Source organism: Mobula hypostoma, chromosome 5 (assembly GCF_963921235.1).
Source record: "Mobula hypostoma chromosome 5, sMobHyp1.1, whole genome shotgun sequence".
Lineage (NCBI taxonomy): Eukaryota > Metazoa > Chordata > Chondrichthyes > Myliobatiformes > Myliobatidae > Mobula > Mobula hypostoma.
Window position 1 is genome coordinate 100,633,411 of NC_086101.1, and position 15,006 is coordinate 100,648,416.

Below are 15,006 nucleotides of genomic sequence, written 5' to 3' on the forward strand. Positions count from 1 at the left end.
TGGGACCCGGAGCGATAGAGCAGTGAAAGAAGTGCATGGAGTAAAGCCAGATCTGTCATATAGAGAGGCTTTGAGGAAAGGGAAGCAGAATAAATGGAGTAAAGATAGTAAGGTAGAAGGGCTGAAATGTGTGCACCTCAATGCAAGAAGCATCAGGAACAAAGGTGATGAACTGAGAGCATGGATACATATATGGAATTATGATGTAGTGGCCATTACAGAGACTTGGCTGGCACCAGGGCAAGAATGGATTCTCAATATTCCTGGATTTCAGTGCTTTAAAAGGGATAGAAAGGGTGGAAAAAGGGGAGGAGGGGTGGCTTTACTGGTCAGGGATACTATTACAGCTACAGAAAGGATGGGTAATGTAGCAGGATCCTCTTTTGAGTAGTATGGGTGGAAGTCAGGAACAGGAAGGGAGCAGTTACTCTACTGGGGGTATTCTATAGGCCCTCTGGTAGCAGCAGAGATACAGAGGAGCAGAATGGGAGGCAGATTTTGGAAAGGTGCAAAAATAACAGGGTTGTTATCATGGGTGACTTTAACTTCCCTAATATTGATTGGCACCTGATTAGTTCCAAGGGTTTAGATGGGGCAGAGTTTGTTAAGTGTGTCCAGGACGGATTCCTGTCACAGTATGTGGACAGGCCAACTAGGGGGAATGCCATACTAGATCTAGTACAAGGTAATGAACCAGGTCAGATCACAGATCTCTCAGTGGGTGAGCATCTGAGGGACAGTGACCACCGCTCCCTGGCCTTTAGCATTATCATGGAAAAGGATAGAATCAGAGAGGACAGGAAAATCTTTAATTGGGGAAGGGCAAATTATGAGACTATAAGGCTAGAACTTGCGGGTGTTATTCGGGATGATATTTTTGCAGGGAAATGTACGATGGACATGTGGTCGATGTTCAGAGATTTCTTGCAGGATGTTAGGGATAAATTTGTCCCAGTGAGGAAGATAAAGAATAGTAGGGTGAAGGAACCATGGGTGACAAGTGAGTTGGAAAATCTAGTCAGGTGGAAGAAGGCAGCATACATGAGGTTTAGGAAGCAAGGATCAGATGGGTCTATTGAGGAATATAGGGAAGCAAGAAAGGAGCTTAAGAAGGGGCTGAGAAGAGCAAGAAGAGGGCATGAAAAGGCCTTGGCGAGCAGGGTAAAGGAAAACCCCAAGGCATTCTTCAATTATGTGAAGAAAAAAAGGATAACAGGAGTGAAGGTAGGACCGATTAGAGATAAAGGTGGGAAGATGTGCCGGGAGGCTGTGGAAGTGAGCGAGGTCCTCAATGAATACTTCTCTTCGGTATTCACCAATGAGAGGGAACTTGATGATAGTGAGGACAATATGAGTGAGGTTGATGTTAAGGGAGAGGAGGAGTTGGAGTTGTTAAAATACATTAGGACGGATAAGTCCCCGGGGCCTGACGGAATATTCCCTAGGCTGCTCCACGAGGCGAGGGAAGAGATTGCTGAGCCTCTGGCTAGGATCTTTATGTCTTCGTTGTCCACGAGAATGGTATCGGAGGATTGGAGGGAGGCAAATGTTGTCCCCTTATTCAAAAGAGGTAGTCGGGATAGTCCGAGTAATTATAGACCAGTGAGCCTTACGTCTGTGGTGGGAAAGCTGTTGGAAAAGGTTCTTAGAGATAGGATCTATGGGCATTTAGAGAATCATGGTTTGATCAGGGACAGTCAGCATGGCTTTGTGAAGGGCAGATCATGTCTAACAAGCCTGATAGAGTTCTTTGAGGAGGTGACCAGGCATATAGATGAGGGTAGTGCAGTGGATATGATCTATATGGATTTTAGTAAGGCATTTGATAAGGTTCCTCTCGGTAGGCTTATTCAGAAAGTCAGAAGGCATAGGATCCAGGGAAGTTTGGCCAGGTGGATTCAGAATTGGCTTGCCTACAGAAGGCAGAGGATCGTGGTGGAAGGAGTACATTCAGATTGGAGGATTGTGACTAGTGGTGTCCCACAAGGATCTGTTCCGGGACCTCTACTTTTCATGTATTTTATTAACAACCTGGATGTTGGGGTAGAAGGGTGGGTTGGCAAGTTTGCAGATGACACAAAGGTTGGTGGTGTTGTAGATAGTGTAGAGGATTGTCAAAGATTGCAGAGAGACATTGATAGGATGCAGAAGTGGGCTGAGAAGTGGCAGATGGAGTTCAACCCAGAGAAGTGTGAGGTGGTACACTTTGGAAGGACAAACTCCAAGGCAGAGTACAAAGTAAATGGCAGGACACTTGGTAGTGTGAAGGAGCAGAGGGATCTGTGGGTACATGTCCACAGATCCCTGAATGTTGCCTCACAGGTGGATAGGGTAGTTAAGAAAGCTTATGGGGTGTTAGCTTTCATAAGTCAAAGGATAGATTTTAAGAGTCGCGATGTAATGATGAAGCTCTATAAAACTCTGGTTAGGCCACACTTGGAGTACTGTGTCCAGTTCTGGTCACCTCACTATAGGAAGGATGTGGATGCACTGGAAAGGGTACAGAGGAGATTTACCAGGATGCTGTCTGGTTTAGAAAGTATGCATTATGATGAGAGATTAAGGGAGCTAGGGCTTTACTCTTTGGAGAGAAGGAGGATGAGAGGAGACATGATAGAGGTGTACAAGATAATAAGAGGAATAGATAGAGTGGATAGCCAGTGCCTCTTCCCCAGGGCACCACTGCTCAATACACAGGGACATGGCTTTAAGGTAAGGGGTGGGAAGTTCAAGGCGGATATTAGAGGAAGTTTTGTTTTACTCACAGAGTTGGTGCATGGAATGCACTGCCTGGGTCAGTGGTGGAGGCAGATACACTAGTGAAGTTTAAGAGACTACTAGACAGGTATATGGAGGAATTTAAGGTGGGGCTTATATGGGAGGCAGGGTTTGAGGATCGGCACAACATTGTGGGCTGAAGGGCCTGTACTGTGCTGTATTATTCTATGTTCTTCTATCTTCTATATTCCCAATAGTTGTCCAGCTACAATCCCGCACCCCCTGGGCCATTCTGTCCCATATATTCCTTGGGCACTTCGCTTTCACCAACATGTGTATATCTTTAGGGTGCATCTAGTGAATTTCAACCATATCCTTGATCTTATGCCAGTATTCTGAATTCCCACAGGCGTCTTTAAGTGAAGGCAATTCAGACAAAATACTTTGTTTCTCCCGGGGGTGAAGGGCTTATGAATATTCGTAATCAAAGTCAAGGGCTGGCTCGGATCAGCAGGGTTCTCAACCTGACGTTGCCTGACCTCAATAGGTGCCATTCTGGTATATCTATCTGGATAAAACCTCTCCCTGAGATATCTCCACACTAATTCCCACCCTGTGCAGAATATAAAAGATGGATAGCAGTTAAACAGTACGTACTTAAAACTACAGAGTATGTACCCCTCAATCTGCCACTTTTGGGTACCTGAACTCATGATGTCTGCTCTATTCCTTTGCATTACACTTGCAAACGCATACACTAAAATGCAGCTCCCCGAATGAGTATACACGTCCCTATTCTGGCGTCTCAAACCATACCATCGGTTACCACCTTTTGCAACTGGTGGCTCCGTCTCACCAAGTTAACCAAGTTAACACGCAAAGTTTCCTCACTGACATAAGCACACATGCACACGCACACACTACTTTTATATCTACCAGTTCAGTTCTCCGCATTCATGATACCTCGTGTTCCCTTGTACCACCAACTGAACAGATCCAAGTGTGAGTGTTATTTTAGAAAAATACTCACCAACTTAGACTGCTGGGAACGCTGGCCACTCGATGGGTCATGAAGGTATTCCGCTCCTGACACCAAATGTTGTAGTGTGAATGAAGTCACCTGAGAGACAGAGTTACTGGTAAGCAGCTTCTTTTTTCGACAAAACAAGGTACAGCAGGCATCATACGAACAGAGACGCTTTCGGTTGAAAGGTCTGCTAACCCAATGTGGGCTCAATATTTATATGCTCAACACAAAGGGCAATTCCTATTTACAAAGTATAGACAATGCATAGACAATGTTTCCTTTTGAAGCTACATACAAAACATCACACCTTCTGACTTCATCCTTTCCTCCTGATGCCAACATGTCTGGGTTGGTACTCACAGCCTTTAGGAACGCAAGTTAAATCCACAATGCATTTATGTGGTATTTTACGTGCTAACATAGAGGAGAATTCATATTTATAAAGTATAGATAATACTGTCTTCAAAACTACAGCATCTGGTCAAACTATGGTGTCAGCAGCGTCTGGTATTCACAGTTTTTAGGAAATGCATTGTTATGAACTCAATCCATAGTACTTTATCAAACGGAAGACTGGTGGCCAAGCCATTTAAGTGTAAATGAATCATCTACTCAAAAACTCACTCTAACAACATCAAATCAAATCTGGGATTCATGCCACACAATCACCCAACCTCTTCAGTATTTATACTGTCACAAGCACACAATCTTTTGCAAAGTGGTTTAATTTCAAATAGGCTATCAGATTAATTAATAGAACAAATTCTGTGATTATACGCATATTTAGACTTATGGAAAAGACTCAGTAGAAATGAAAATTATTTCTTAATTGGAAAGGTTATTGGTGTCATATTGTTAGTTTCCATTATTCTAGCTTAATTGTGGAACTGAGGTAACCATTGTACAAAATTAATACATACAAAATGCTGGAAATATGGGGTGTTGCTCCTCCAACCTGAGAGTGGCCTCATTGTGCCAGTAGAGGTGGTCATGGACTTGTATATTGGAATGGGAATGGGAAATGGAATTAAAATGATTGGCCATCAGGAAATGCTGCTTAATGCAGATGGAACAAAGGTGCTCGACAAAGCATTTCCCCCAATCTACATCTGCACTTCCAACCTGAGAGTGGCCTCCTCTATTACATTATTATATGATGAGGCCACTCTCAAACTGGAGGAGCAACATCTTGGTAGCGTCCAACCTAATGGCAAGAAATTCAAATTCTCCAACTTCTGGTAATTTCCCCCCTTCCCCTTCCTTCTTCCTCCATTCCCCACTCTGGTTTCTCCCTTACGTTTTCTCTTCTCCTCAACTGTCTATCATCTCCCCCTGGTGTCCTTCCCCTTTCCTTTTGTTCCATGGTCCACTATCAGCTCACATCAGAATCTTTCTTCTTCAGCCCTTTATATTTTTCACCTATCACCTCCCAGCTCCTCATTTCATTCCCCTCCCCACCCACCTGGCTTCATCTATCACCTTCTAGCTTGTACTCCTTCACCTCTCCTCACTTCTTATTCTGGCTTTTTCCCTTTTGCTTTCTAGTCCTGGTGAAGAATCTCGGCCCAAAACATCAACTGTTTATTCCTTTTCATTGATGCTTCCTGACCTGCTCAGTTCTTTAAGCATTTTATATGTTTTACTCTGGATTTTCAGCAGCTACAGAATCTCCTGTGTTTATAGTTGCACAAAATTACACATGGCCACTTCGAATTCATCATTAGTCTTAACATGACTTAGGATATCCCTTTATTTTTGTTTTACAAAAGAACTGTGAAACCTTTACACAAGGAGATACTTCAAGAATTCAGAACACATAACAAGACCTTACAAAGCACTTGTTATAAACATATGTAAGGCTGTAGCCATTATTTTAAATCCAGCATCATAGCACTTCAGTCACATTCTAGAAATGAAACAGATTTTCAATAACATAAATTTGTTAGTTGTTGGTTTTAAATGTTAGTGATGCTATTTATTAGATGATGACCAACTGTATAATAAAGGGCAGATTATGTGTTACAATTATAGAGTTTAAATAGAAAACTATCTACCCACAGTGGACTATTACACTTTTAAGTGCTGATGTTATTAATAACTACAATTAATTAGGCCACAGATAAAGTCATGTGTACATTTCTGGTTATCATTAAACGACATGGAACGACAGCACTAGAGAGAATACAGAATAAATTTATAAGGAAGTTACTGGTGATTATTTATTTTATTTAGAAATACAGTGCAGAATAAGTCCTCCCAGCCCTTCAAGCCACACCACCAGCAACCCTGGATTTAACCTTAGCCTAACCACAGGACAGTTTATAATGACAAATTAACCTACAAACCGGAGTTCTTCGGACTTTGGGAGGAAACCAGAGCACTAGGAGAAAACCCATTCCACAGGGAGGATGTACAGACTCCTTACAGATGATGTCAGATTGGGATTGCGAACTCTGACACCCGAGCTATAATAGTGTCGTGCTAAATGCTATGCAAGTGTGGTATCACACACTTATGAGTAGAGTCTGGTTAGGCTGGGATTGTTTTCTTTGGAGTGTAGGGAACTGAAGGAGGATTTAATAAAGCTGTACAAAATTGTGATCAACCTTGGCAAGTTAGACTGAAAAGGATTGGTTACTTTTGCAGATAAGTCACTAACTAGGGAGTGCAGATTTAAGTTAATAGGTTAAGAAGATTAAAGTAGAGTTGGGAAAATACTATTTCACTTAATGAACGCCAGAGATCTAAAACTCACTGCCTGAGAGGGTGATGAAGGTAGAAAATCTCACCTGGGTGAGCACTTGAAAAATCATAACCTGCAAGACGATGGAATTAACCTTATATCAAACAAAGGCCTCTGTTCTGTGCCATTAATTCCTAGTCTTCTATGAAGACAGTTTATATTTTTCATTTACTTATGGAATGGCAATGAAAAATGATTAATTTTCATTTCAGGTATCCAGTTAATCTCAGTTTAAGGAGAAGATTGTTACATCTGGGCTCTAGTTCGCTTAGCTATGCACCAATAATTTGTGAAGTATACAACTCCTGAAACTATTTAAATTTCTATTCCACTGATTCTGTGGCCTCTCTAAATCAGAGCACCTTCTTTATTCCAATTGGATTGTGATTGCGACAATTTGAAATGGCCAAGACATGTTAATTGATTTTCAGCATAGTGTTCCATAGTTAAATGCTGTTTTTTTTAAAGACAGTTAATTCTGTTGCGCAGGGGACAGAAACTTATCAAACATTTCTACTCAGACTGAAACTGCAATCTATCCAATGCACCATAGATAGGTTGTAAGCATGATAGCATGAACTGCTTTTGTTTTGATTATTCCAGTTCTTTGGGAAAATAAAATCACGCCTTTCTATCAACTGCACTAATCGTATTTCAGCTTTTCATAACCATTTACAGCCAAGCACAGATTGGAAGTGTGTTATTGAAATACCAACTTCATTGCAGAACAGAGGAATCAACTGAACCTGTCACCTAGAACAACCACAAAAGATCACTGAATGAAGAAGCTCTTGCTACTGAGGTCTTATAGGTAGAAACAACATCGAAATTCCTAATGTCAGATTATTCCAACAGAGGGATCTGATGTAGTTCCAGCTTCTTTGTAAATTATTCAACTGCAGTGGTCAATGTATAAAATAATGCTATGTAGATAAATAGGATTATTGGCTTTGGACCAATTAAAACAACTTTCAACATTCAATAGCTGCTTCTATATCCTTATTTAATTCTAAAAAAAATTACATCTCCACTCCCCTGAGCTCACCCACAGTTAACAAGAAAATACTACTTCTGCCTATGTGAACTGCACAATTCCTTGAGCCAATGTTTGACCATTTAGTCTGGAGAATTTACAGTGAACTCATAGCAGGCAGCAAGTCCAGACTGTTGGCGTTATTCTGCTGTTGCAACTGTCGAAATGAGGAGGGGCTTCCATCGCTGTCAGATGAAATATTCTTTTGTGCTCTCACTAACAGAGTCCTGCATATTGGCATTGGTCCTCAGTGTGGCATCTGTGGTCTCGGCATATTCCACCTCTTTTGTTTCGTTGGTGCGGTACGTCCCTTTGTGCTTGTACAACAAGCGTCCCATGATGGCCGTGATGCAGAGGGTGACAAAGATCACCACCGCTATCACACCTGCGGGTGAGAATGAAGGAGTCAAGTTATAGGAGCAGGCACAGCAGCAGGTAAGACAGTCTCATTGACAACCAATTAGGTAATGCAATGCAACAGCTAACAATGGGCACAATGCTTTGGGTATAACTTGCTGAATATTAAATAGGGAATTTTTTTTCTGTGAATATCAGCATCAGATTTTTCACAAGAATGGTGTACAGGAATACCTTCTTCACCTCTGCCGTCAGATTTCTGAGTGGTCCATGAATACCATCTCATTATTTCTCTTTTAATTGATTGATCCTTGCCAACTATAGTGTTTTTTTTTGCCTTGCACTGCACTGCCACTACAAAAGCAGCAAAAACACATGTTAATGGTAAGAAACTGAGTTTGGTTCTGATTCTATAGGAGATCAACATTTTATGGGAAGGAGGGACTTTACTTCAAACCAGCTTTTTTTTGTGTTGATATTATCTTTGTTTTTTTTCAATCCCTTCTTCTGTGTAACTTAAAACAAATTTGCTACATCAACTTTGCAGCTCTGATGGAAAAATAACAGCCTGAAAGTTTAATTCAGATTTTCATTTCACAGATGTTGTCTGACCTGCTAAGTTTTTTTTCCCAGTGTTTTCAGTACCCAATGTGCATTTCTAGCATTCTGCCAGAGGGTAGTGTTGAAAGCAAATAGAACAGTGGTGTTTAAAAGGCTGTAGATAGATACATGTACATGCAGGGATTGGAACTATGGAACATGTAAAGGCAGAAGAGGTTTGGCATTGTGTTTGACACAGATTATAGGAGCCAATGGGGCATCAGTGTTGTTCTGTTCTATGTCCTATCCCCTGGTGCAGGTTTCATTTATTGAAATGGGCCATGCCATCTTCTCATAGCTACCATCGGGCTGGAGGTACAGAAGCCTGAAATTCCATACCACTAAGTTCAAGAGCAACTCCTTCCCTCTAATCATTTGGTCTTTGAACCATCCTGCACAATCCTGCACTACTTTAGGATAGCAACACTTATGATCATTTTTCTCTACAATAGATATTTTTTGCTTTTGCTCTTTCTTTGAAAAATTGTGCATGTTATATGGGTCTTATCTTGTGAATGCTGTGTCTATGATACTGCAAATTTTTGATTACACCTGTGCATGCAAATAACAATAACCTCGACTTTGATGTGGCTCTATAAAGGAGAATATTTGGGGTGTCTTTTCCTCATCTGGGCTCTCTTAGCTAATAATGGTGAGCTGAGCTGACATTGAGGTTTGAACTGTGAAAACGATTGCTTGGCTGGTTTGATTTTGCAGGCTCCAAATGCAAAGTGTTTCTCTATTAGAGGGTCCATTATTGGCCACTTAGTCAATGCCTCCTTCCTCTTTTTTTTAAATCTGGGAGATGATACTACTGTTGTTCTGCTAGAACTTGCCTTTCAAAGCTTCTTTATCTACCTGTTCTTCTTGCCTAGGCTCAGTTTCAGCCTGCATCGCATGACCTTGAAGTTCTGGCGTTACTAATTTTCTCACCACTGAAAATGATTTTCCACCACAAGGCATATCATGATAAAGTCTTCACACCTGCTGGGCCTTCCCAGAATGAGAAAACCATCAAATACAACTTTCATAAGAGCAATGAAGCTCTTCACAGTAATTTGTGCACCAGAAAGGCTCTCATTGTATTGCTGCCCAGCCATACTTTCAGTACAGAGCCACAGAAATGGAAGGTGAAATACTGTGGTGTCTTTGTCCAGGTAATACCTTCAGTCACAGGTATCTCCTTGCCCTAATAATACCTTCAGTCACAGGTAGCCCTCAGTGGTTTGTCCATAAGAATAAGACATAGGAGTAGAATTAGGCCATTCGCACATCGAGCCTCCTCTGCCATTCAATAACTGATCTTTTTACCCCCTCTCAGCCCCACTCTCCAGCCTTCTCCCCATAACCTTTAATGCTGTGTCCAATAAATAACTTACCAATCCCTGCCTTAAACACATCCAATGACCTGGCCTCCACAGCTGCCTGTGGTAACAAATTCCACAAATTCGCCATCCTCTGGCTAAAGAAATTTCTACGCATCTCATTTTGAAATGGATGCCTCTCTATCCTGAGGCTACGTCCTCCTGTCCCAGACTCTCCCACCATGTGAAACATCCTTTCCACATCTACTCTGTCCAGGCCTTTCAACATTCGAAAGGCTTCAATGAGATACCCCATTATCCTTCTAAATTCCAGTGACTTGGCTATCAAACGTTCCTCGTATAACCCTTTCATTCCCGGAATCATCCTTGTGAACCTCCTCTAAACCCTCTCCAATGGCAGCACATCTTTTCTTAGATGAGGACCCCAAAACTGTTCACAATACTCAAGATGAGGCCTCACCAGTACCTTATAAACCCTCAGCATCACATCCCTGCTCTTCTAGACCTCTTGAAAAGAATGCTAACATTGCATTTGCCTTCCTCACCACTGACTCAACCTGCAAGTTAACCTTTTGGGTGATCTACACAAGAACTCCCAAGTCCCTTTGCATCTCAGATTTTTGCATTTTCTTCTCATTTAGAAAATAGAAATAAGTGTGCAGACTACTACCAATGACCATGTATTTTCCAAGATCAAATTTCATTTGCCACTCTCTTGCCCATTCTCCTAATCTGTCTAAGTCCTTCTCCAGCCTACCTGTTTCCTCAACTCTACCTGCCCTTCCAGCAATCTCTGTATCATCTGTAAATCTGGCAATAAAGCCATCTATTCCATCATCGAAATGATTGATATACAGTATTAAAAAGAAATGGCCCCAACACCAACCCCTGCAGAATACCACTGGTCACTGGCAGCCAACCAGAAAAGGATCATTTTATTCCCATTCGCTGCCTCCTACCAATTAGCCAATGCTCTAACCATGCCACTTACTTTGGTAAGCAGCCTCATGTGTCAAAAGCCTTCCGAAAGTCCAAATATATAACATTCACTGTATCCCCTTTATCCATCCTACTTGTAATGTCCTCAAAGAATTCCAACAGGTTTGTCAGGTAAGATTTTTCCTTAAGGAAATCATACTGTCTTTGTCCTATCTTGTCCTGTGTCACCAAGTGCTCCATAACCTTATCTTTAATAAATGACACCAACATCTTCCCAACCACTGAGGCCAGGCAAAATGGTCTAAATTTCCTTTCTGCAGCCTTTCTCCTTTCTTAAAGATTAGAGTAACATTTGCAATTTTCCAATCCTCTGACACCATGTAAGAGTCAAGTGATTTTTGAAAGATCATTACTAATGCCTCCACAATCTCTACCACTACCTCTTTCAGAAGCCTAGGGTGCAGTTCATCTGGTCTGAGTAACTTATATACCCTGAGGTCTTTCCACTTTTTGAGCACCTTCTCCCTTGTGATAGTAACTGCACTCACTTCTCTTCCCTCACACCCTTCAACATCTGGCACACTGCTAATAGCTTCCACAGTGAAGACTGATGCAAAATATTCATTCAGTTCATCTGCCATCTCCTTGTCCCCTGTTATTATTTCTCCAGCCTCATTTTCTAGAGGTCCTATATCCACTCTCATCTCTCTTTTATTTATTTATTTATTTTAAACAGGCTTGATAAGGCTTTTACTATCCACATTGATACTGTTTGCCTGCCTGCATTCATATTTCCTCTATCTTCCCGCTAATTTTTGCTTTTTTGTATACCCCCTTTTGCTTTCAAAATACATCTATCCTGCACCTGGAGTGTATGGGGTGTCAGGGAGGGGTAGCACCTCTGGTGGGGGAACATGTTGCGTCCTTTTCAGGGCGGTTAGCCCACCTTTGGTCCCCACCTGGCACTCAGCTCTCACCTGTGGCTCCCCGTAGCTGTTTGCATGCGACAGCGGCCATACCCCGGGCAACGGCTTCGACAAGCCGGCTAACCAGGTGAGGGTAGCTGACGGGTCTCAAACCCTCGGTGAGATAGGGACGCAAACAACAGGAATTCTGCAGATGCTGGAAATTCAAGCAACACACATAAAGGTTGCTGGTGAACGCAGCAGGCCAGGCAGCATCTCTAGGAAGAGGTGCAGTCGACATTTCAGGCCAAGACCCTTCGTCAGGACTAACTGAAGGAAGAGTGAGTAAGGGATTTGTCTATCCCAGCATGTGAAGACAGACCCCGGCGGACTGAGCGGTCGAGACCAACGGAAGGTCCAACGGTCAAGAAGGCGGTCTCTGCAAGCGTCGTGGAACGTGTAGAGCAGAACAAGACACAGAAGACGTCCTGGTCATCCACTGCGCCTAGTCCCATCTCCAGCCGTCTCGACTCTTGTCTTGCAGCTGGATCCAGATGGGAATTGGGAAGAGAGAGTGAGGCTGACACTGCGCAACTCTCCCTCACTTAAATCCAAATCAAGCGCTGGTCTCGACACCATCATAATGGTGTCGAGGTCTTCATCGACAACAACGATGGACGAACAACATCCTGCACCTTCCTCATTTTTCCTAGAAACTGACACCAGTGCTGATCTGCTGTCATCCCTGCCAGCATCTCCTTCCAGTTTACTTTGGCCAACTCCTCTCTCATACCACTGTAATTTCCTTTACTCTACTAAAATATTTACTCTACTGAAATATTGTTATACTTTACTTTCTTCATGTCAAATTTCCAGTTGAACTCAATCATATTGTGATTATTGCCTCCTTAGCGAACTTAATGAAGAAGTACCCTAATCGCCTCTGGTTCATTACATAACACCCAGTCCAATATGGCTGATCCCCTAGTAGGCTCAACGACAAACTGTTCAAAAAAAAGGGGGGGAGGGAATATCAACTCAGACCATGAGAGGCCTGCATCGGGCATTTTGACGCCTTACAAGGCGTAGATTGGAAGTCTGTGTGGGGTGCCAATCCTCGCACAGACACTGGAGCAATGTGTGGTTAAATGCCTTGCTCAAGGACATAAACATGCTGCCACAGCTGAGGCTCAAACTAGCAACCATCAGATCATTAGATGAATGCTCTAAAAAGCCATTTCATAAGCATTCAACGAACTCACTTTCTTGAGATCCATTACCAAACTGATTTTCCCGATTGACCTGCGTGTTGAAATCTCTCAGGACTATTATAACATTGCCCTTTTCACACAACTTTTCTATTTCCCATTGTAATCTATTCTCCACATCCCAGCTGTCATTGGGTGGCCTGTATATAAGTGCTATCAACATCCTTTTACCCTTGCAGCTTTTTGACTCAGTCCACAAGGATCCAACATTTTTCGATTCTATGTCACATTTTTCCACTGATCTGATGCCATTCTTTACCAGCAGAGCCACGCCACCCCCTCTGCCTACCTTCCTATCCCTCCAATAGGATGTGTAACCTTGGACATTCAACTCCCAACTACAACCATCCTTCAGCCATGATCCAATGATGGCCACAACACCATACCTGACAATCTGTAATAGTGCAAGAAGATCATCCACCTTATTTGTGATACTCCATGCATTGAGATATAACTCTCTGAGTACTGTATTTCTACCCCTTTTGATTCTGCATCCCTAATGCACTGATTCTGACTCTGCTGGCTGCAATTTTTTCCCCCATCTACTGCCTGTCCTTCCTGACAGTCTGACTGCATGCTATCTTTGCTTTTTTTAAAACCATATATCCTAACCTGAGTCTCTAACAAACCTGCTCATGAGAATATTGGTCCCCTTCAGGTTCTGGTACAACCTGTCACTTTTGTACAGGTCATACCTCCTCTAGAAGAGATCCCAATGATCAAAGAACCTGAAGCCCTGCCCCTGCACCAACTTCTCAGCCAAGCATTTATCTGCCAAATCATCCTGTTTGTACCCTCACTGGTGTGTGGCAAAGGCAGCAATCCAGAAATTACCCTGCGTGGTCCTGCTTCTCAGCTTTCTGCCTGGCTCTCTAAATACTCTCTTCAGGACCTCTTTTCTTTTCCTTCCTATGTCACTGGTACTGTCATGTACCAAGACCATCTGGCTGCTCTCTCTCCTCCTCCAAAGTGCTGTGGATGAGATCTGAGACGTCCTTGACCCTGGCACCTGGGCGGCAACTTACCACCCAGACGGCCCGTTCACGTCCACAGACTCTCCTGTCTGTTCCTCTGACTATTGAGTCCCCTATCACTGCCCCTCTCCTCCTTTCCCTCATTCCCTTCTGCACCACGGACCCGTGTTCAGTGCCAATAACCTGTTGTCTGTGGCATTCCCCGGGAGGTCATCCCCCACAACAGTATCCAAAGCGGTATACATATTATTGAGGGGAATGGCCACAGGGATGCTCTGTGCTAACTGTCTATTCACATATCAATTTCTCCTGAGTCACCCAGCTACTTGTATTCCTACAAGTTAGAGGAGACTACTTCCCTGTAACACTTACCGATGATCTCCTCACTCTCCCGTACAAGCCGAAGGTCATCCAGCTGCTGCTCCAGATCCCAAACACAGTCTTCAAGGAGCTACAGCTGAATGCACTTCACACAGATCTAGTTTCCTGGGATCTCTGGGTCTTTCAGGACTCCAAAATTTGGCCTGAAGAACACGCAACGGCCATTTAATAGGTAGAGTAAGAGGGAAAAAATAGGGAACCATAAAAGACGTTTACCCAGACCCAGTGCCTCTTTCAAGCTGAAGTATCCTTTGAGCCAAAGCCTGACACTCCTACTCTCACCACTGGCCTACTCCCAATGACCGTTCCACTCGTCCCTTCTGTACTTTCATTTAATTTGCTGTGCTCGGCTCCCACCGCTAATTGGGCTGACGGAATGAGGCAAAACATCGCCAAAGCTAGCCTTTTAAACAAGTGTTTCCAACCTGTGAGAAACCTTGCTCCTGTTCTCTGCTTCTGCTGCTGACTGGGCCGCTGGAGTGAGCCCAAACGCCCGCAAAGCTCTCCTTTAAACAAGTGTTGCCCCACTGCAGGAAACTGTGTCACTGTGCTCTGCTCCCACCACCGGAGTGAGCCCGAAGACCTGTAAAACTCTCCTTTTAAGCAAGTGTTGCCAACCTGTGAGAAACCTTGTTGCTGTTCTCTGCTCCTGCTGCTGACAGGGCCGCTGGAGTGAGCCTGAGCACCTGCAAAACTCTCCTTTTAAAGCTAGGGTTCTACTCTCTGGAGAGAAGGA

General features: G+C 43.1%; 1 protein-coding gene across 1 annotated transcript in view; it reads right to left on the reverse strand.

Moving 5' to 3' along the window:
- Positions 1-6,835: 6,835 nt before the first annotated feature.
- LOC134346871 (contactin-associated protein-like 5) overlaps positions 6,836-15,006 on the reverse strand; it is a 1,673,098-nt gene continuing 1,664,927 nt past the window's right edge. The window contains exon 24 of the mRNA XM_063048676.1: positions 6,836-7,906. Within this exon, the coding sequence (XP_062904746.1) occupies positions 7,710-7,906 (197 nt within the window). The 3' untranslated portion in view covers positions 6,836-7,709. The remainder of the gene's footprint in view (positions 7,907-15,006) is intronic.